The sequence below is a fragment of the Enhydra lutris genome, unplaced genomic scaffold (genome assembly GCF_002288905.1).
Source record: "Enhydra lutris kenyoni isolate GAN:26980312 unplaced genomic scaffold, ASM228890v2 scaffoldscaffold38, whole genome shotgun sequence".
Taxonomy (NCBI): domain Eukaryota; kingdom Metazoa; phylum Chordata; class Mammalia; order Carnivora; family Mustelidae; genus Enhydra; species Enhydra lutris.
This window is the reverse complement of record NW_019154122.1, coordinates 4,492,173-4,515,121: the sequence shown is the minus strand read 5'-3', so window position 1 is coordinate 4,515,121 and position 22,949 is coordinate 4,492,173. Positions and strand designations below refer to the sequence as shown.

Sequence of the window (22,949 nt, the reverse complement as noted above, 5' to 3'; positions counted from 1 at the left end):
TCCTCTTTGAACACCCCTCGGTGCCTAGTGCAGTGACTTGTGTTTGTCGCAGAGCTAGCTGCCTTTTGTCTGGGAGCCATGGAGTCACCGCATGGAGACCTCCCCGCCCACCCCAGCCCCCGACCGGGTAGGGGGGGGCGGGGAGCAGTGCTACTGGACTGGAGCAGGGAGGAGCTCGGAGATGTCCCGACCAGAAGCCCAGAGATGGGAGAGGAGGTCTCAAAATAGGAGGGGCAGGAAAGAGAACTTAGCCACCATGCCAAGGTCTCCATGAAAGAGAGCTCAGTGCCCCCTCCCCTCAGGGCACACAGAATCACCTGTGGCCATTGTCACCTTTGCAAAGAAGTCACTTTAGCACCAAGCGATGTTCACAACAGTGAACATCTAGCCTCAAACTGGAACCACCCTAAATGTGTGACGGAGGGGTGAGAGTGAGTCAATAATCCTACTACGTGTACTTGGTGGGAGGATGCACAGCCAGGAAGAATGGGGTCTGCAGGGAGTGCGGGATAACACGGGGAAATGCTCTTGATGAAGGTCAAGGGGAAAGGAGATTACCCACGTGGTCACAAAGATGGGGAAAAAAGGAACCATGTATTAGAAAATTCACTTCCCTCTCTCTCACACACACACAATCTCTCTCTCTTTCACACACACACACACACACACACCCATAGTATACCAATACCAAAAGTATTATCAACAGTAGTGTCTGGATAATACTTTTTTCTATTTTTTTTCTGTAGTTTTCAAAAACCTCCACAACAAGTCTTTAAAATTATAACAAAAATCATAAATATTACCTTCAAATTCAGCGAACATTGAGCCCCATTCCGTGTCATTCCCTCACCTGGTTCTCACATCCCCACAAGGTAGGCACTATTTCCACCCCCAGTTTAGGACGGGAGCGTGAACCAGAGAAAGGGCAAGAAACTTGCCCAAGGCTACAGAGCTGGTGGGCAGAGGGGCCAGGCTCTGAACTGGCTGCCTCTCCCCAGGGCCCACTTTCCCCGTCTGTCCCCTGCTGCCCCTGCCTGTCTGGCCCGGGCAGAGCAGGGCAGTGTGGGACCCCAAGGGCTGGCTGCCACTGGCCATCCTTACCATTTGTCTGTGCTGCTGATGAGGGCGGAGACCTGCCCCAGGTACTCCTTGTCGTAGACAACAATGGGCTCGGACTCATTGATTTCCACCGGGTAGAAGATGGTATTGAGAAAGGGCAGCCAGTGGATGGCGGGTGCCAAGGCCTGGAAGGGAAGAGACAGGGTGACTCCCGGGGGGCTGCCGCTCATCTGCACCCGGGGCCTCCCTCATGCCTCCAAGGAGCTGGGCGCCAAGCCGTGCACCGGGCACACACCACACTATGGCTGCCCGACTTCCGTCAGAGGCCAGGGACAGAACTCTAAGGAGCCAAACAGCAACTTCAACTTGAAATGGAGCTGGGATGGAATACAGGGGACCCGGGGACAGCAGCGATAGCTGCCCGTGACAGACACCCCTGCAAATGATTCCCATGTCCTCACTCAGTGAACCTCAGAACAGGCCTAGGGGTAGGTACCATTATCCCCACTTTATGGATGAAGAGACTGAGTCTAGACAGGCCTATCATGGAAAACTGTGGAGCATCCGGAGCCAAACAGCCTGGGTATATGTTCCAGGGCTCTTCCCAGCTGCACCACCTTGACTAAGCGGATCAATCTCTCCGGACCTTGGGGTCTCATCTGAAAACTGGTTTTCTCATCATAACAGAACCCACCTCATAGGCTTGGTGTAAGGGTTAAATAGGTTAATAGTGTCTGTTCCACTCAGCACGTGCTTCTGTAATATCAGTTAGCTTCCATGCGACTTAGTCTAAATGACCAGTAAATTCAAGAATGACAGCACTGTCTAGTGTCAACGCGGGACCCCTGGGTGGTGAGGTCAGGTAAGCCTTCAGCTCAGGTCATTATCCCAGGGTCCTGGGATCGAGTCCCGCATCGGGCTCCTTGCTCAGCAGGGAGTCTGCCTCTCTCTCTGCCTCTGCCTGCCACTCCCCCTGCTTGTGCTCTCTCTCTGACAAATAAATAAATAGAATCTTTAAAAAAAAATTAATAAAGTGCCAGTGCTTTGTCCCACAGGTGATTTTTCTCAGGCATGGGGTCTGAAAAAGCAAGCTCAGAAGGACAACCTTCAGCAAGAAAGGAAAAGCCCTCAGCTCGGCTGGTGCACAGGAAACTGGCCAGTGCCATTTTTTAAAATAATATTTTATTTATTTATTATTGGGGGGGGCAGAGAGACAGAGAGAGGGAGAATTAGAGAGAGAATTCTAAGCAGACTTGGTGCTGAGCATGAAGCCCGATGCATGGCTCGATCTCAGGACCCCGAGATCCAATCTGCGCCGAAATCAAGAGTTGGATGTTTAACCGACTGAGCCACCCAGAGGCCCTGGTCTGCTCGATTTTTTTTTTTTAAGATTTTATTTATTTATTTATTTGACAGTGAGAGAGGGAACACAAGCAGGGGGAGTTGGAGAGGGAGAAGCAGGCTTCCTGCTGAGCAGGGAGCCCAATGCGGGGTTCGATCCCAGAACCTTGGGATCATGCCCTGAGCCAAAGGCAGATGCTTAATAATTGAGCCACCCGGGCACCCCTGGTCTGCTTGATTTTAAGATAATTTAAAATGAGTGCCTGTGCCGAAGCTCGTTCCCCGAAGAGGCAGTGGTTGGCCTGGAGTAACTCGCAGCTTCGAACAGCCAGCTTGCTCTCGGCTCACTTGGTGGTGGCCCCACCGCCCAGGGCTCATCTGTCTGCAGAGTCTCTGTGTCCACAGTCAGCCTTTCCACTCCCCCCCGAGTAGCCTCCACTCACGCTGTGCTCTCTCCCCAGGTTTCAGTGACTGCTTTGATTACAAACTTGTACAACTTTTGGGTTTAATTGTGGTAAGACACACAAATGTACCCTCTTAACCATCTTTAAGTGCCCAGGACAGTGGCCTTAAGTACATTCACGCTCTTGGGCAACCACCACTACCATCCATCTTGATTTCATCTTGCAAAATGGAAACTTCTACCTATTAAACGATAATCCGTCCGGCTCCCTCCCCGGAGCCCCCAGGAAGCATTATTCTTTTTGTCTCTGTGAATCTGACGGCTCTAGCTACCTCGTATAAATGGAACCATACCATGTTTGTGTTTGTCTTTTTGTGAGTGGCTAATTACACTAAGCCTGTGACACGGTCCTTAAAGTTGCCCAACTTTGAATTTAATTGTAAGCATTTATACAATTAATGAGAGCTTCATAAACTGTAGGCGCCTGGAACGAAGTCCTGTTTTTCCCATATGCCTTGTTATTTTTAATTAATTTCTTGTCCTGTGATTCTCCAGAAGGCGGTGTTTTCCAAGCCACATGTACTGTGTGATACAGCAAAAGTGTTTCTATGCGTCAGTTCTTAGAATGGTATCTGGTACGTAACGACCACTCAGTGCTCAGCCAATATTAGCTATTGTCATCATTCTCAAGGTCTCCCCAGAGTGGGTCTGGGCTTGAACGATTCTGAATTCTGTTCTCTATGAAAGAGAACTCTATGAAATTCTGTTCTCCATGTTCTCTTGAAAAAAGGCAAAAGGGATGGGGCGCCTGGGTGGCTGAGTGGGTTAAGCCTTTGTCTTCGGCTCCGGTCATGATCTCAGGGTCCTGGGATCGAGTCCCGCATCGGGCTCTGCTCAGTAGGGAGCCTGCTTCCCCTGCCCCCTGCCTGTCTCTCTGCCTACTTATGATCTCTGTCTGTCAAATAAATAAATAAAACCTAAAAAAAGAAAAAGGGCAAAAGGGAAGACAAAGAAAGTGAAAGACACATTACACGTGACCTTCAGATGGGAAGATCGATCGATAATGTAAATTCAAACCACAACATCAGATGCATCGATGACCCGCTGGTGAATCCCTACGACGCCCTCAGTGAGAGAACAGTCACAAAACCTTCCACTTAACGATGCTGACTCTGCAGACAGCTAAGGTGACCTTCCTGCGGTCACATAGTTAACCAGTGCCTGTCCACTATCCAGGCTCACTCAACTCTCTGGGTTCAAAGGGCAGCTCAGCTGCAGGCAGCAAGGACTTCAGAGGACGGAGGAGGGCAGCTCCCACAGGCAGCGGCGTGCTGGCTCTCGGGGGGGCAACCCGAGTGGCCTCTCTCCCTAACTTGCCCGTCTGCTCTCTCTTCCCGGCACGAGCCCCTCAGGCGGGTCAACGTCTGGGGCTTCTCCATAACGTTTCCGGGGCTGTGAAACTGGGAGTGTCCAGGTGAGATGGTCAAATAGGGCTTGGCAGCTGCCCGCAGGACCTGCTGGCAAAAACGCCTGGGAAACTCACCAAGTTGACAAAATGTCGTTGTTTATACAATTAACGAAAGCTTCACAGACTGCAGGCGACTGGGACACTCTCATCAGGGCACAGCCATCAGGTGGTGATAAATCCCTGTGTACTTAACACAAGCCTGTTTCTGTAGGGAGAGCAGGTGTTTTGTGCGGGTAAATTCCCATAACTCCAGATAAGGTGCGTGTCGAATACCAGAATTTTCACATTTTCTATCTTGCTTTAGTGAATGCCTAACTTAGACATGTGTGCCTCGATCTGTCTCCATGGAGATGGCTGTTTTAACTAACCAGGACATTCCACTTGTGACTCAAATCCTTTGGGGCACACCAGTCAGCTCTATTTTCCAGACCTGCAGCCAGAGGGTACTGATGGTCACCAACCAGCCAGCCCAAGTAGGCTTGCAAATAAGAGAAAAGAAAGATGCTCTCAGATTTTATCTCAGCTGGAGAATTAAGAGCAAAGAATCAGGCTCATTCCCAAATAACTTTTGATGCGGAAGGTCCCAGAGAGGAATGAGAAGGTCCTCAGGCCCCCGAGAGAAGCAACAGAAGGATGTCCGATTCATGGCTCTGAATTCAGACTCTGTTGGGGGCTGGCCTGGAGCCACTCTGTATTCTGAAGGCGCTAGCCTAGAACCATACTGTGAAGGCAGGCGCACTTTTCCCAGAGTCACCTGGGGTGTAGGAAGAGAACCAAATTTCCAGACACCAGGGAACACCAAGACAGTCTCTGTCCAAGACTGGAAGGATCAGACTGGTTAAGTGCTGGAACTGTGGGCTGTCACCAAGAAAGCAACATGCGAATAAGGCTTACTATACGACGTCTTGACTTGTCCGTGTCAGTTTACACAGTGACATCCCAGGTAGAGATTGTTTTGGCTTCAGAGATCCAGGACTTAATCTTTAAATGTTAGACATAATTTTTTTATATCAACATATGCCCAGTTTCTCTGGGAAACACTCCATAGTTTTCAACTTGTTTTCTAAGAATGCTGTGGCCAGAGTGAAGAACCACTGCCCCTTATGGGGACAGGGGCTGCCCCCATCCCTCTCTGTGTTCTGGAACACAGCAGGAGCGAAGGAGTGAGCAGAGCCCCATTTTACAAGGAAGGAAGTCAAGGTGCGAAGAGGGGGGTCATGTGACTTGCCCAGGGTCACACAGCTCATCGTGGGGTTGGGCCAGAGCAGTCTTCTGACCCCAAGCCCGGGGCTCGTCCCTCTGCAGACGTCATCCCCACCCCAGCAGCTCTGCAGTGGCAAAGGAGGAGGAAAAGAGAAAAGCTGTGTGATAGGGTGCCCGGGGTGGCAGCAGGAAGCCACCCTGGGCCGGATGTGCTCAGGGCCACCAAGTCTTCTCTGCCACTCTTGGGGTACAGTCGGCTGGCACCATGGTTGCTGTGGGGGTTACTGGGCGGCCGCAGGCGGCCCGCCTGGGCTGAGAAGCTGGCCCCTGGAGCAAACCAAACTGCACAGCACAGACGGCATCTCCTTCGACCTCTGGGCCTCGGGGCGGAAAAACAGCACCAGATGGTAGCCAACAGCCTGCTGATCTCCGTAACAACCATGCGGCCCCACTCACCCCGATGCCAACATCTCTGGGGACCTAATGGGAAGCTGGCACCCAGAAGCGGCCCTATCACCCTCAGCCCCAGCTCTGCCTGGGCCACAGCTCCACCTGGGACAGCCGGCCAGCCTCCAGACTGCTGGCCCACTCAGCAGATCCCCTTCCCTGACTTGGCCCTATCCCTGCCCTAGGGCCCTCCTTTCCCCAAAGCACTCAGCAGCGAGTCCGGGATTGTCTCCTCGTTGGTGTGCCTCCATGACCTGGAAGTACCTCTGGAGCAAGGCCTCGAGGGAGAGCTCGCATCAGTTCCTAGTAACAAAATGCCACCAAATAAAAAGATGCTGTTTTATCTGTTGAAAAAAAAAAAAAAAAAAGAGGGCGGCCCCATACACACCTGTTAGAGGGAGGGATGGAGGCAGAAAAAAGGTAGGGACCTAGATGTTCTTCCTGAAAGGAGAGGAAATTTGCCAGCTCTAATGGATGGGCAGGACCTGGCTGGCCAAGGCGAGCAGGAGGAAGGAGATGTCCTGGTGGAACCCCAAGTGGCCTACCATCCTCCCCAGCGGGCAAGCAGTCCTCCCCGGGCATTCCTAGGCAATGGCAGGAAACAGGAAGACTAGCCAAGGCTACTCTGCTGATTCCTCTGTGACCCTGGGGACCTGGGATAAGACCAGACACCAACACATGGTGAACTGGAAAGATGAAACTGGCAGGTGATCACCTCAACTCACCACCTGCAGGTCCCAAAGAGCCACCAGGGGGCAGCCTTTGGCAGAGGGGCTGCTGGCGGCAGAGCTGGGTTACACTCAGTGACAGGGAGCAAGCAACCCCATTTCACCTCCAGGAGGTTGCCAAGGGTCATGTCAAGAGCAGAGATCCTGTGAGCCAAGCCTGAGTCCACTGTCCAGCTCCCTTGATACTTAGGGAGCCTCGGGGCCTTGAACATGTCATTCAACCTCCTGGCCTGGCAAAGGGAGAAGTGGCTACAAAACCATCCCTCACGCCCCCTGCTGTACACCAGGCTCCACAGGACTGGGGCTTGAGACCAGAAATGCCCAATCAGTGTGGGTGATTATCATCATGACCCTAGAGCCTCCCCAGGTAAATGCTGTTACAGAAAAGCTGTGCGGCCTCTAGCAGGTAACTGAATGTCTCTGAGCCTCAGTTTTCCCATCTGCGAACTGGGGTAACAACCATCCCTGCTTCATAGGGTTGTTCTGAGGACCTGATGAAGTGGGTACAGAAACCCCGGCCCAGCGCCCTATGTCCTGAAGCCCTGGGTGTGTCCCAGCCTCCACATTACCTGCAACTCAGCAGCGGTCACTTTGTGGTAGATGAGCTCCTCGTCCCGGCGCTTCTCCTGGGGGATGGTGATGTTGGCCAGCGCCGTCTCAAAGTCCAGGATCTGCTGCATCTGGGGCCGGATGGCGTCTTCGTCCCCGCCACCCAACAGCTTGCCCAGCTGGACCATGTAGTTCAGGTACCCCGTCAGCACCTGTGGGCCCGGCCCCCGCGATATGTCAGTGCTGTCACCCACGCATGGCCCGCTGGATAAGGGTGGAGGGCGGGGTGGGGCCAAGCCACCATGGGAAGGTTCTGGCTCTGTGCTGCCTTACTTGCTGCCCACAGCACTCAGGACAAAGCCCACAGGTCCCCGGCAGGTGCAGTCCCAGCCCATACCCGCTCTCGGATGCCCGTCACATGAAAGTTACCAACAGACTGTCTTTCAGTTCTTAGAACACAGTTTTCTGAGCTGCACTTCTCCACTGTCCCCAGACTGGAATTAGGTTCCCGTGCTCAACTTTCTCAGCTAACCCTTGAGGGACCACAACTGATCACTATGCCTATAACAGGTGTTTAGTTAATGCACGCCCCCCCTTCCCTGCTAGACCCCAAGCTCCAGGGGCGGGGACATGCCTGTCCAGGTCACCAGTATCCACCCAGCAGCGGGCACGGGGGAGCTGCCTGCTCAGTGCAAGTGGGCGGATAAAGCAGTGAGACACGATGACCCGCAGGCGAGGTTTCCCCGGGACATCGTGAGACACATGGGTTTTGGAGTCAGTGGGTCTGGATGTGAATCTCAGCCTCACCGCTGCGGGACCTTGAGTGGGTCACTTAGCGTCTCCGAGCCTTGCTCGCTCCTCTGTAAAAGGCAAGGTAAAAATAATGGCCACCAGGCAGGTGGGGGGAATGAGGTTCAGAGACGTTCTGTACCTGCAGGGTTACTGGGAGGGCCAGAAATGAATCCATAAACGACAGTGGCCATTACTGCTCTCTCGCTCTACAGTCGGACAAAGGACACCTGTCCCCTGCCTCTTGTGCCCATGACACCTGAATGTGAAACAGCCAGTCTGGGGGGGTCCCCTTCCCTGCCGGGGACTGCCTAGCACCCATCAGGTAAGTGACACCTCTGTACAACTCCAGCTTTGAAGACCCACGTAGGTGTGGACCTTCAGGAGACACTCAGCGGGTAAAACGCCATGGGTGTGGGCTGGGAGCCACTCTCTCGGCATTACACTCACCTTCTCATTTTCTGTTTTGTTCAGGTAATAGTCCCTTGAGGGTAAGCCCAGGCCAGACTGGTCGACCTGGAGAGGAAGGCAGGAGTGAGGGGGGCTCCTGTCACACGTGTACACTGTCCGCTATGGGGAGAGCTGGCACATGGCAACACGGGACCACCCTGGGTGCCAGCAGGAGCTGGTGGCAGAGGCCACTTCTGGGATGCGCCCACCCAGGGCAGGGGCAGGGACAGACACATGTCTGGCGGCAGACCTGCCCAAACGCAGGGATTCTGGGCCCTTCTGAAGGGTCAGAGCCACCCTCCTCTCTTAGCTTCTCTGAGGCTTGGCACAGTGCTTCTACTTAACTAAAAATTTCCCAAGATGGTGTGGTGGTTAACAGCCACTCACACCCTGCCTGGCCTTCGTCAAGCTACCAAAGCTTCCCTCCGGGTCTTCCTCTGGAAAATAGGGGAACTAGGATCTCCCGCTGAGCTGGATGAGGATCAGAGGGGAGGTCGCAGGGAGAGGATGTGCGGAGGGTGTGGCAGGTCGGGGAGCCTCAATTCCTGACCAGCAGCCCGCACAGCCTCATGGGCGCACCCGGGCCAACCTAGAGTCGGTGTTACTACGGTTCCTTTGATTGATAAGCAAACTGCGGCTCAGAGACGTTACTTGCCGAGGTCATGCGATGAGGGAGAGACAGAGCTGGGTAGGACAGAGCTGGGTAGGAACCTCAGCCCAGCCTGGGCTCCTGCCGTCTGCATCGCAGGGTGGGCAGACCGGGGGCTTCCCTGGGTGCGCTGACACCAAGGCTAGGGCAGGCTCCAGTAGGAAGAGCGGGACTCAGGGCCACAAAGGCCGGGAGCCGAGGATGGGGGACCCAGAAGTTGACATCACTCTTGGGGCCCACAGTGACCAGTTCGAATCTCGGAGATTCACCTGTGCTATGGTGACTGCCCCTACCCACCCCGATCCCGCACCTGAAAACAGCAGGCTGCACTTTCACGACTTCTCGCCTATACAAATCTCACAGTTCAGAGCCTCAGAAATAACCCCGGCTCCGAAACCTGGAGGCTGTCTCCCAGGGCAAGTCTGCCCGAGCCCTGGCACTTGCAAAACTCAGAACAGGTCATGAGGTGAGACTCAGGACATGCCCATTCCTCTTCCTGGGGCTCCAGGCCGGCTCACCTGGATCACGTTGCTGTTGGAATTCTTGGAGTCGGCACTGACGTACACAGAGAAGAAGGGGGAGGTGCGGTAGTGAGAGGTGACCACCTGCAGCGTGTCCTGGAAGTTGTCTTTGTCCCAGGGACCGGTGATGTTCCAGCCCCCTAGCTGTGGGGACCAGAGGGAACAGCGAGGTGATGAGAGGTGGCAGGGAGACCCTGGCATGAATTGTGCTTCTGCCACTCATCGGCTCCGTGACCCTGGAGCGGTCATCTGACCCCTGAGCCTCAAGAGCCGGGGCAAGGGACGGTCCTCACCAGAGTTTCTGACCAACACACAGGAGACGCCGCTGGGGCGAGACTGATCCTGACCAAGCGCACCAATGACACACAGCAAGAGTGAGAGAGAGAGAGAGAGAGAACACAAGCAGGGCCAGTGGGAGAGGGAGAACAGGCTTCCTGCTAAAGCCCGATGCGGGGCTCGATCCCAGGACCCTAGGACCATGACCTGAGCTGAAGGCAGATACCTAACGACCAAGCCACTCAGATGCCCCAAAATCTTTAAAAAAAAAACTAAAATAAAGAAATAAATACAAGGTTGATAAAGCAGTGGTCGCTAGTTTCTCTCAGAGCTAGGATTTTTTTTTTTCCAAGTAGGCTCCGTGCCCAACATGGGGCTCAAACTCACAACCCCGAGATCAAGAGTTGCAGGCTCTACGGACTGAGCCAGCCGGGCGCTACGGAGCTGGGATTTCTGTAATCTCCTCCGTCTCCTTGGCTTGGCACACACTGGCAGGTGGGGCCTGTGCCAGAGGGGAGGGCTGTCCAACCCCGGTGCCCACAGCTCCCGACCCTGCTGTGATGCCTTCCCACAGCCAAGCTACGAGGAGGGGCACTGAGGGAGCATGGGACAGCCAGAAAACACGCACGGCCACCCTCTGTGGGTGCCAGGCAGCCTGGCCAGCCGTGGGCGGTCCCCCAAGAGTCCATCCAAGACTGGGAGACGCTCGGCAAGAACCTCCTTGCAGGAGGATGGGGAGGCCTGGGGTACGTGGGGCCTTCCTTACAGGGTGAGGTTCTGCCTCTGATCCAAGACTCTCTGTTGGTCCTTCTGGAACATACCCCTCCCTCACACACAGACATGCCCTCGGAGCAAGAGGAAGCAGCAAAGTAGAGAAACATTTTCTCTGTAAATACAGTCCGTATTTCACCCAGATGCATGGAGACACACGCACGTGACAGACATCCACAACGATGCTGACACCCCCCCCAATACAGAGATTCCCACCTGCAGACACGTGTGTGCACATGAGCACATGCACGAGCGTGCAGACACCCACACTCAGACACATGCAGCTCCAACAGGTTCTAAAGTCCAGCTGGGTGAGGTGGCTGGGGGTGTGAGGTAGCCGGGGGACCCATTGGTTCCGGAGGCAGGGGGCAGGCAGGTGTCACAGGCCAGAAGAGAGCCAGGAAAGCCAGCTCCAGGAACTCACCTTCTCAATCAGCTCCATCAAGGGCTTGGCTTTGAGCTCCTCGATCCTGGTTTCATTCATACATGCACGGTAGTATACTTGGGCCTTCCTTTCTGCCTCACTCACACTAGCTGTGGAATTTTCTGGAATGATAGGAGATAGCAGTTTGCAACCTGCCCCCATTTGCTCAGTGGGTGGCCTGGGGGAGTCCTTCCGGGAGCCTTGGTGTGCTCAGCTGTAAAAAGACCTAGGATTTCTGCCTATCAGGACAGCCGCAAGGCCTCAGCCACAGCGGGTACGTGATTATCCTGGTCAGAGCCCAGCCAACTGAGGTGCTTCCTAATTTTTGCTACCTGCAAATAAGAAGAGCATACCATGTTTCTTCCCGTCCACCAGTCAGGTTTGTAGACGTGTCCCTTGGTTGGCAGCGCAGGGCCACCCAGCAGGATGGCCTGCTTTCCCTGCTGGTCAATGCAGGGCCCAAACAGCCACCTGGTGTGCGGGACAGAGGCCTGTCTTGGCTCTCAGATCCCAGATGACCTCTCTCGTGATAGACTGGAGCCGAACGGAAGCTTCCAAGGCCTCGTGCACCCTTGCCCTTCCTCCTCCGAGGGGCCAGCCTTGTTCGTTAGATGTATAGTTGACCCGGAGTGCTGCTGCCATTTCTCTCCCTGACTCCGCAGTCAGCATCTCCATCTTTGCACCAGGACACCTGAGAGACTTTAGTCATCCCCTTCTCCCTCTCCCTGTCCTTGGTGTCCTGGTCCAGATGCCACCTGCTGAGGGCCACACTCCTGTATGTGCACCAACACAGGGCAGGGTCCTGCCTGTGCCCAGTGAAGGGGACCACATCCTGATGTTCAGGCCACGAAGGACCTACTATGTGCCGGTTCAGGTCATGAAAGGCCTACTATGTGCTGGGGCTCCTGTGCCTGAGCCTTCATCTCAGAGCCCTGCTCCCGATGGTGCCTGGGTCCCTGGACCCCTCAGTTCTGTTTGTCCACCTTGCTTCCTCCCTGGGGACCTCCTTCCTCCCTGCTCCAGGCACTTTTCCTCATTTCAAGTTTGTTTCTTTTGGATCCAGAAACTCTTTCCTTTGCTTCCTTCAAAGACCACCCTGCTCCTAAGCCCCATCTTCTCCACCAACACTTTTCTGGCAGATAAGGGTCTGCCTTATCCATTCACCCACTAAACAGATACCAGATGCTTACTCTGTGCTAGGTACTGCGCCTGCTTCGGGGACATAAGAGACAACATCCCTGTCCCCGTGGAGCTTCCTTCCTAGTGTGAGTACACAGACACCAAACAAGCAAACACATAAAGGAGAAGTTCACTCCAGCCTTCCCGTATGAGGTGCTGTCAAAACCCTAGAGCCTCCCAGGCCTTTCCCAGAGGCCATCTTTCCCGTGGAGCCTCTCCTGAGATGCTCCTTCATGAGGGCCCCAGCATGGAGCACCGACCGAGTGTCAGGCACCGGGCTGGGCTCGGGGTTTTATAGACACGAAAAAGACCTACTCACTCTCTGCCTCCTGGGCGCTCACAGCCTAATGGTGAACGCAGTCAAGCAAAGAAATGGCCCAGAGACACGAAAGTCCTTTAGTTAAGGCAAATGGCTATGGAACCTAGAGAAAAGTCACACCCTTCGATGATGTGAGGTAGGGTCTTGGGTGGGGGGGGGCGGCTCTACCTCTGAGCCAGTTCTTTCATTTATTTTTTTAATTAAAAAATTTTTTTAGTAGGCTCTATGCCCAATGTGGGGCTCGAACTCATAATACCTAGTCTGGTGTTGCATGCTCTGTGGACTGAGCCAGCCGGGCACCCCAAGCTTGTTCTTTTAAAGGTAAGAAGTTGGGGCACCTGGGTGGCTCAGTCAGTTAAGCAGCTGCCTTGGGCTCAGGTCATGATCCTGGTGACCTGAGATCGAGCCCTACATCGGGCTCCTTCCTCAGGAGGGAGCCTGCTTCTCCCACTCCACCTGCCTATGCTCTCTCTTTCTCTAGCCCTGTCAAATAAATAAATACAAAATCCTAAAAAAAATAAATAAAGGTAAGAAGTTATTCACCAGGTGGAAATGAGGAGAAAGCTGGAGAGTTTGAGGAAACACGAGAAGCACAGAAGGGCATGCTGTCTGGAGAAAAGATACCCGTTCGATGTGGCCCATGGTGCAGAGGGCATGAGGTCACTTTGGCTCTCCCAGCCCTGTCCTAAGAGCCCACCTGCCCTCCCCCCAATTCTTTTTTTTTTTAATATTTTATTTATTTATTTGACAGAGATCACAATTAGGCAGAGAGGCAGGCAGAGAGAGAGGAAGGGAAGCAGGCTCCCTACTGAGCAGAGAGCCCGATGCGGGGCTTGATTCCATGACCCTGGGATCACGACCCGAGCCAAAGGCAGAGGCTTTAACCCACTGAGCCACCCAGGCACCCCCGTCCCCCCAATTCTTACGATAGCCAGTATCCTGGTTTTCTTTGGGCAGAGAGCATCTACCCCCATCTTGCTGAAATCAGGGTGATAGCCCTGAAGAGGGCCTTGGACCAGCCTGGGCTAGTCTAAAGGGAGATGCAGAGACAGGACAACCCTGAGAGAGACAGAGGTCCAGGGGCCTGAGTGACGAGGGGGGACCTGAGTGACAGCCCTGAGGACCACAAGCTGCCATGCTGTGGAGGCCTGGAAATACCAGTGTGTCCCCCCGTCCCTCCAGAGCATGAGACGAGGCCTCCCGGAGGGGAGGACAGAAATGGGGAGAGCTGGACGTCCCCCTGCTTCAGACTCAGGAAGCAGAACTGCAGGGAAAGCAAAGGGGAGCTTCCACTCCGCTCCCCGCCTAGCCTAGGAGCCTTGTTTCTCTGACAATGGTTCCCAGCAGCGAGGCTCTTAGAAGGGAAAACACAAGAAGTCATTGCTCACCGGAGCCTGCAAGCGGCATCTCACCATGCACAGGCAGCTCTGACCATGACCCTGAAATGCCAGGGCCAGCGTCGGGGGAGTGTGTTCTGTGCGCTCTGGCCCATGAGCGGATCTGGCATCTCCTTCTCCTATTGCCCAAGGCCACTGAGATAAGAGGCCTGAAGAAAGGCTGTGGAGGAGCGGCCTGGCAGTGCTCAGTAGAGGGAGTTCCAGGCTTCCATCTTGCCCCAACAGAATCCCTGCGTTATCACTTACAAGCGTCCTTCAAGCGCATGGCCACTCTCTCCTTCGCTGAGAGGCTGCTCCTGATGAGCTCAAACTTCCTTCCTCTGAGCTCCACGCCCTGGATCACACATCCACTTGTTTTCCCACAAAGGTTTATTGAGTTCCTACCACCAGGCGGCTGCTGGGCTCAGGGAAGAATGCAGCAGGCCACATGGACTCAGGGCTGTCGCCGTGAGGCCTGTAGCCTGGGAGGTGGGACAGAGAGCAACAGGACAATCACAGAGCATCTGACCGCAGGGAGGGCAGGAGCTCTGAGGATCAAGTCCAGGAGGGCCTGAGAAAGGACAGCAGGGGAGGCCCAGGGAACCTTGTCTGGACTCTGGGCTCAGTGTGGAGTGGATGTGGGGAGCTGAGCCTGGGCTGCTTCAGGCCCCAGTTCGCGTCCCAGTTATCTCTGTTTCTTCGCCTGTACCTGGAAAGCCCACAGTAGCCCTAAGCAGCATTTGCTGGAAGAACAGAGCCCAGTGTCACTTCTGAGGAGGAAGGAGGCCATTTCTGGATGTCAAGAGAATGATGAGGTCAGCGCCAGAGACTGGCATGGGGAGGACATGAGGCGGGCGGGGCAGGAAGGGACAGGAGCACAGGCCTCACCAGCAACGGGCGTTCACAGCCCCTATATTCCCACAGGGACACTGGCTGGGGCAGGAGCTCTGGGAGGTCAAGTTCCGCCACTCCTCCCCCTGCCTCTCTCTGGCTCATGGAGCCCACTGGGATAACCCCCAGCACACATCCCCACCTCCTCTCCTCTGTCTTCTCCCATAGGACACCCATGGCCTGGCAGGCACTGGGCGTTCAAGGGCTGAAACCAGACGGCCAGGTGGGAGGCCACCGTTCAGACGAGGTGAACGATGATGTGAGCTGGGGCCAGGGTGACGGCAGAGAGGGGGCGAGAGGCAGTTGGAGTGGGAGAGAAAGAGGAGTTATAGATGCCGAGTTTCCTGGAACGGAGCAAGGGCTTGCTGCTGAGAGGTGGGAGACTAGGGATGGGAGTGAGATAAGCAGTTCCGTTTCTGACATCTTTAGCTGAAACGTCTATTAGACACAGAAGTGGAACCTTGGGTGTGGAGATTATAGCACTAGTGTCTTGTGCCCTGGAGGGGGGCACCTGGATGGTACAGTCAGTCGGGTGTCCAACTCTTGGTTTCAGCTCAGGTCGTGTTCTCAGGGCCGTGGGATCGAGCCCCACATCAGGCTCCATGCCCAGCGCACAGTCCGCTTGGGACACTCTCTTGCTCTCCCTCTACCCCTCCCCCCAACAAAATAAATAAATAAATAAAACCCCACTAATATGCTCTGGAATATACGAATGCCTTAAAATTACCTATAAGGCCCAATATTATGCATTTTCAACAGGGACAATATTGCCCCCAAAGGCGGAGAGAATTAGCTCTTAGGGAGCAGAAACATCGTACCCTTTCATGTATACATACATTACATAAACAGGTACATAGCATTATCTTTTGTATTCTTCTTGGACAACACAGAAGAAATGGGTAAACTCCCAGAAATATACAGCCTGCCAATACAAAATCATGATGAAATAGAAAATCTGAACAGACCAACTACTAGTAAGGAGATTGAATCAGTCCCCAAAAATCTCTCAACTAATGAAAGTCTAGGACCAGACATGAGTGCTACCAAACATTCAACAAAGAATTAATACCAATCTTTCTCAAAATCTTCCCAAAGACAGAAGAGGAGGGAATTCTTCCAAACTTCTTTTTCAAGGCCAACATTACCCCGATACCAAAACCAAAGACACCACAAGAAAAGAAAACTATAGGCTAATATCCCTGATGAACACAGATGCCAAAATACTCAACAGTATATGAGCACACAGAATTCAATAAGCCATTGAAAGGATCATACACCACGATCAAGCGGGATTTATTCCAGGAATGCAAGAATGGCTCAACGTCCGTAAGTCAATGTAATTTACCACATTAACAAAATGAAGGATAAAAATCATTTGATCCTCTCAATAGATGAAGAAAAAGCATCTGACTGCATAAAAGCAACATCCATTTATGATGAAAACTCTCAAAAAGTGGTTACAGTGGGAATGTATCTCAACATAGCAAAGGCCATATATGACAAGCCCATAGCTAACATCATAGTCAGTGGTAAAAGCTTGTCCTCTGAGATCAGAAAAAGACCAGGATGCCCGCTCTTGCCACTTTTATTCAACATAGCACTGGGAGTCACAGTCAGAGCAATTAGTTCAGAAAAAGAAATAAAAGGCATCCAAATTGGAAAAGAAGAAGTAAAACTGTCACTATTTGCAGAGAACACAGAAAACCCTAAAGACTTCAAAAACCTGTCAGAACTAATGAACAAATTCAGTTGCAAGATACAAAATCAATACATAAAAATCTGTTGTATTTCTATACACTAATAACAAACTATCAAAAAGAGAAATAAAGAAAACAATCCCATTTACAATTACATCAGAAAGAATAAAACACCCAGGAATAAATTTAACCAAGGAGGTGAAAGACCTGTATATTGAAAACTACAAGACTTTAGTGAGAGAAACTGGAGAAAAGGGGTGCCTGAGTGGCTCAGTCGTTAAGTATATGCCTTTGGCTCAGGTCATGATCCCAGGGTCCTGGGATAGAGCCCCGCATCGGGCTCCCTGCTCAGCGGGAAGCCTGCTTCTCCCTCTCCCACTGCCCCCGCTATGTTCCCTCCTTTGCTGTCTCTCTCTCTCTCTCTGTCAAATAAATAAATAACATCTTTAAGAAAAGAAAAAAGAAAAAAGAAACTGGAGAAGACACATAAATGGAAAGATATTCTGTGCTCACAGATTGGAAGAGGTAATTCTGTTAAAATGTCCATACTGCCTGAAGCAATGTAGAGATTCACAGCAATCCTTATCAAATTCTCATGGCATTTTTTCCAGAAATAGAACAAACAGGGGCACCTGGGGGGCTCAGTCAGTTAAGCATCTGCCTTCGGCTCAGGTCACAATCTCTGGGTCCCGGGATGGAGGCCCATGTTGTCATGGGCGGGGCTGGTGGTGTCCCTGCTCAGCAGGGAGTCTGCTTCTCCCTCTGCCTCTGCTCTTCCCCATGCTGGTGCTCTCTCTCTCTCTCTCTCAAATAAAATCTTTTTTTAAAAAAAGATTTTATGGGGCGCCTGGGTGGCTCAGTGGGTTAAGCCTCTGCCATCGGCTCAGGTCATGATCCCAGGGTCCTGGGATTGAGCCCCGCATCGGGCTCTCTGCTCGGCAGGGAGCCTGCTTCCCCCTCTCTCTCTGCCTGCTTCTCTGCCTACTTGTGATCTCTTTCTGTGTCAAATAAATAAATAAAATCTTTAAAAAAAGAAAAAAAGATTTTATTTATTTATTTGAGAGAGAGAGAGAGAATGAGAAAGAGAGAGAATGAGAAAGGGGAGGGTCAGGGGGAGAAGCAGACTCCCCGCCGAGCAAAGAGACCGATGTGGGACTTGATCCCTGGACTCCAGGATCCTGACCTGAGCCGAAGGCAGTCGCTTAACCAACTGAGCCATGCAGGTGCCCTCAAATAAAATCTTAAAAAAAAAAAAAAAAGAAAGAAATACAACAAACAATACTAAAATTTGTGTCGAACCATAAAAGACCCTGAAGAGCCATGGCAATCCTTTTTTTTTTTTTTTTTAAGAGATTTTATTTATTTCTTGAGAAAGCTAAAGAGCACGAGCTGAGGGAGGGGCAGAGGGACAAGCAGACTCTGTGCTGAACATGGAGCCTGATGTGGGGCTTGACGTGGGGGGCGGGGTGTTGATCCCAAGATCCTGAGATCATGACCTGAGCCCAAGTCAGGCTTAACTGACAGACCCACCCAGGTGCCCTGAGGTATAGCAATCTTTTTTTTTTAAGATTAATTAATTTATTTATTAGAGAGATGGAGAGAGAGCACAAGTAGGCAGAGCAGCAGGCAGAGGGAGGGGGAGAAGCAGGTTCTCTGCTGAGCAGGGAGCCCGCTGCGGGGATCATGACCCAAGCAGAAGGCAGCAGCTTAACCGTTTGAGCAACCCAGGAGCCCCTAGGCATAGCAATATTAAGAAAGAAAAACAAAGCTGGCTTCACACTTCCTGACTTCAAGCTGTATTACAAAGCTATAGTAATTAAGACATTATGGTATTGGCATAAAAACAGACACAGAGATCAACGGAATAGGATAGAAAGAAAGAAATGCATTGCTAATTAATATATGACACAGAAGCCAAGAATATTTGCTGGGGAAAGCACAATCTCTTCTGTAAGTGGTATCGGGAAAATTGGGACAGCCACACTCAGGAGAAGGAAGCTGGACCCCTATCTCATGTCGTACGTAAAAATTAACTCAAACTGGATTAAAGACTTGAACATCATACCTCAAGCCATAAAACTCCTGTAAGAAAACATAGGTGGTGAGTTCCTTGACTTCAGTGTTGCTGATGACTTTCTTAATCTGACACCAAAAGCAAAAGCAACAGAAGTAAAGATAAACAAATGGGACTACATCCAGCTAAAAAGCTTCTGCACAACAAAGGAACCCATCAATAAGATGAAAAGACAACCTAGTGAGTGGGAGAAAATATTTATAAATCATATATCTGCTAAGGGACTAGTATCCAAAATATATAAAGAACTCATACAACTCAACAACAAAGAAAAAAATCTAATTAAAAGATGGGAAGATGATCTGATCATTTTTCCAAAGACATACAGATGGCCAGCAGGTACACAAGAAGATGTTCTGTATCATTAGTCATCAGGAAATGCAAACCAAAACCGCGGTGGGGTATCACCTGTTAGAATGGCTCATACCAAAAAGACAAGGAACAACTGTTGGAGAGGATGTAGAGGAAAAGAAACCCTTGTGCAGTGTTGGTGGGAATGTAAATTGCTCAGCCTCTATGGAAAGTAGCATGGAGGGGCGCCTGGGTGGCCCAGTCATTACACGTCTGCCTTCGGCTCACGTCATGATCCCGGGGTCTTGGGATCTAGCCCTGCATTGGGCTCCCTGCTCAGCAGGAAGTCTGTTTCTCCCTTTCCCACTCCCCCCGCTTGTGTTCCCTCTCCCGCTATCTCTCTCTCTCTCTCAAAAAAATAAATAAAATCTTAAAAAAAAAAAAAAAGAGTAGGGGCGCCTGGGTGGCTCAGTGGGTGAAGCCTCTGCCTTCGGCTCAGGTCATGATCTCAGGGTCCTGGGATCGAGACCCACATTGGGCTCTCTGCTCAGCGGGGAGCCTGCTTCTCTTCCTCTCTCTCTGCCTGCTTCTCGGCCTACTTGTGATCTCTGTCAAATAAATAAATAAAATCTTTTTTTAAAAAAAGTAGTATGGAGGCGCCTCGAAAAATTTAAAGTAGAACTTCCCTATGATTCCTGCTGGGTACTTATCCAAGGAAACAAAAACACTAACTTGAAAACGTATCCACACCCCCATGCAGCAGTATTTACAACAACCAAGATACTGAACCAACCTAAGTGCCCAATGACGGATGAATAAAGAAAACGTGGCGCACACCCCCCCACATGCAGAGGACTACTATTTGTCCATAAAAAAGAAAGAAGTCTTGCCATTTGTGACATCAAGGATGAACCTCAAAGATATTTTGGTAATTGGGGGAAGTTAGAGAAAGACAAATACTGTATAATCTCTCTTATATGTGGAATTAAAAAATACATACATATACATATATATGTAACAAAAACCAAGTTCATAGATAAGGAGAACAGATTAGCAATTGCTGGAGTTGTTGGGGGGGGGGTTTGAGAGAAATGGGTGAACTGTTTTTATTTATTTAAATAAATTGAATTAGGGGTGCCTGGGTGGCTCAGTTGGTTAAGCAACTGCCTTCGGTTCAGGTCATGGTCCTGGAGTCCCAGGATCGAGTCCTGCATCGGGCTCCCAGCTCCACGGGGAGTCTGCTTCTCCCTCTGTCCTTCTCCCCTCTCATGCTCCCTCTCATTGTCTCTCTCTCAAATAAAAATCCTTTTAAAAAAATTGAATTAAAAAATTAGGTAAAACAGAAGAGAATTTTAGGCAGGGGGCAAGAATGAAAAAAAGCTGAGAAACCTCGCCCTCACTGTGGGCCTCCAACTCCCGTCTGCATCCTGCCCCCTCTCCCCCTTGTTCCCGTACTCCTGCCCCATCCATGTGGTCTATTCTTTCACAACTAATTCCAGTTTCTGCCCCAATGTTCCTGCTCTGAAGGCCCAGCCCTCTAGACTGCTGTGTGTGCAGCGGCCTCCTCCCTTCCCGGGCTTGCATCCTACTCCACTCGTTTCAAAGCTCTAACTCTTTGCAGCCGCCTTATTTACTCATTTATTTGTTTACGGTCTGTCTCCCCTGATGGAATGCAGGCCCCACAAGGAAAGCCTGTCTTATTCCTCACGCCATCCCAGCACCTAGTGATGGCTGGCACATAGCCAGTGTACCATACATAATTGTGGAATGAAGGAATGAATGATGGAATGTTCTGGGAGCTCCACAGAGAAAGATACCAATCACATCAGTCTGAGGAGGAGGCTTTGATTCAAAGGGAAATCAGTCACATACAGTTTTCTTGTGAGGAAAACCCTGGTCTCCTTTGAGACTCCTCGCCTGCATTTACTTCCCGAAGAAGGTTCCATGGGAGCAGGCCAGGAGCCATCAACAGCGCAGCTCCCAGGACAGAGCCAGGGGGGCCAGTTTTGGATATGGTGGCCCTTCCAATGTCCCCAAGGTATGAAAATAATTTGGCAGCTCAGGGCCAGACAACAGGGCTCCCAACTGCCGGGGCTACTTCCTTCTAGGGTCCTTAAGTTCCAGAGACGTCCTCTGTCACTTCCCCAAAGTCCCAAAGAGGAAAGACAGCATACCCTCTAATTGACCCACTTCTTCCTCTGGGAGTTTTCACTGGAACACCCTCTTCCACACCACTCCCTGGGAGGAAAGGAAACACCCAGCAGCTGGGCGGGTTGCGGGGATGGAGCTTCCAGGGAATTCTGCGATCCCAGTGCGACCTGTCTGGCCAGCAGCACGGGGGACTCCACATCAGGGTAAGACCAGCCCTTGTCTTAGATAAAACCATAGACTTGGTACGGGCAGTCGCAGGCCTCAGGAACCCCATCCTGTGAGAGGAAGAGGGGGGGGCTGATAAATGAGGCCCCTTCTTCTGCAGAGGAACGAAAATAACGATAAGACCATTACCATTACTGGTGCCTACGACAGGCCCAGCCCGGGCTGAGCTCTTCTCAGTACCCCACCGGCACCCCGAGGTCAGACTATCACCCCATTCACAGGGAAAGAAAACGAGGCCCAGGGAGAGGAAGGAACTTGCCTGAGAGGTAACACTAATACGTCACATGCTGGAATTTGAACCCAAGCCTTCTCAGGCTTCCCTGAGAGAAGGAACTGCTTTCTCTGTGTGTGGGTGTGGCTGTGTGTGCAACGGGTCCTAACAGTTTCCACCCGCAAGTGCTATTAGTATCCAGCCCAATTTAGAGGCAAGAGGTTGAGTAACATGTCCAAAGTCACACGAGTGAGTGGCGGAGGCTGGGACAGGGGCCTGAGCACTCTCTGTATGCCTTTCCTTTCCTGCAGGCTAGCTCGGAAAACCAGAGGTAGCACCCAAGCAGACCGGCCACCCCGGAGAAGCCCCGGACACCCCCTGCCTTTCCTGGAATGGGAAAAAGGGGCACATGGCTGCAGACACAGTACTGAAAAGAAAGCATGGGGTCACAGATCTTGTCCAGAGGGTTTCCTGTGTGCACAAGGAGAAGAAAAGAAGCTGGATAGCAACTACTAGAAAAATAAATCAGAATAAAAGTACGAGAGATGGCACAGGGTGACAGGATTAGTTGCCAAGTCACTGACATGAACAGATTGAATGCCGATGGAATGATTCTGTCTCCATTTCTCCAGCAGACTGGCACTGGGCTACACGGAAGGGAGACCATGAAGTCCTTGTGAAATCCATGATGCTCCAACTATTATAAAAACCAGGCATTAATTTTGCACGCATTAATCTTATAATAGAAAACAGTACAGGGGCGCCTGGGTGGCTCAGTGGGTTAAGTGTCTGCCTTTGGCTCGGGTCATGATCCTGGGGTCTTGGGATCAAACCCCACATCAGGCTCCCAGATCAGTGGGGAGCCTGCTTCTCCCTCTGCCTCTGGCTGCCACTCCCCCTGGTTGTATTGCTCAGTGTACTGAGTGAGCTCCAGTCCAGATAAATAATCTTTTTTTTTTTTTAATGAAAGAAAGCACAGTATGTAGGACAAACACATAAAACACAACTGTAACTCGAGCTCAGAGAAGCCCTTTGGTAGCCTCAGAGGGCATCACAGAGGAAGCAGGTTTGAGGAAAGTCCTACAGGACCAGAAGCGGCAAGGCAGGTAGTCTAGACGGCAGATTAGTCTGTGTTAAGAGCACAAGGGGGCGGGAAGGCCCAGCCTTGGGATGAGAGGTCCCGCTGCATCCTTGCCCTGATGAAGTAAGGCCACATGCTTGTCTCCCCGAGGCCCACAAGGACAGCCCAAGCCGGCAACCCGGTGGGGGGGCGGGGGGGGCAGCAGAATGTCTCTCGGGTGAGTATCTCTGCTCGTGCAGCTGAGATCACGCCTCCCAGCCAGTGGGCTGCAAGGAGGTGCCACAGGGGGGACTTGGAAGAGCTCAGCCCACCGGCGACAGATCTGCCCAGATTTCCTCTGAGGGGGCCCTGTGAATTCACCTTTCAGAGAAAGGAG

At 51.8% G+C, this 22,949-nt stretch overlaps 1 protein-coding gene across 2 annotated transcripts in view; it reads right to left on the bottom strand.

The window, feature by feature from the left end:
* The window catches only part of LOC111154751 (endothelin converting enzyme 1), a 63,478-nt gene that overhangs the window by 21,267 nt on the left and 19,262 nt on the right, over nt 1–22,949 (bottom strand). For both annotated transcript variants that reach the window (XM_022514642.1, XM_022514641.1), the window contains 5 exons: nt 11,079–11,200; nt 9,605–9,751; nt 8,438–8,503; nt 7,219–7,410; nt 1,102–1,244 (listed from right to left, as the gene is read on the bottom strand). In XM_022514642.1, the coding sequence (XP_022370350.1) occupies nt 1,102–1,244; nt 7,219–7,410; nt 8,438–8,503; nt 9,605–9,751; nt 11,079–11,200 (670 nt within the window). The remainder of the gene's footprint in view (nt 1–1,101; nt 1,245–7,218; nt 7,411–8,437; nt 8,504–9,604; nt 9,752–11,078; nt 11,201–22,949) is intronic.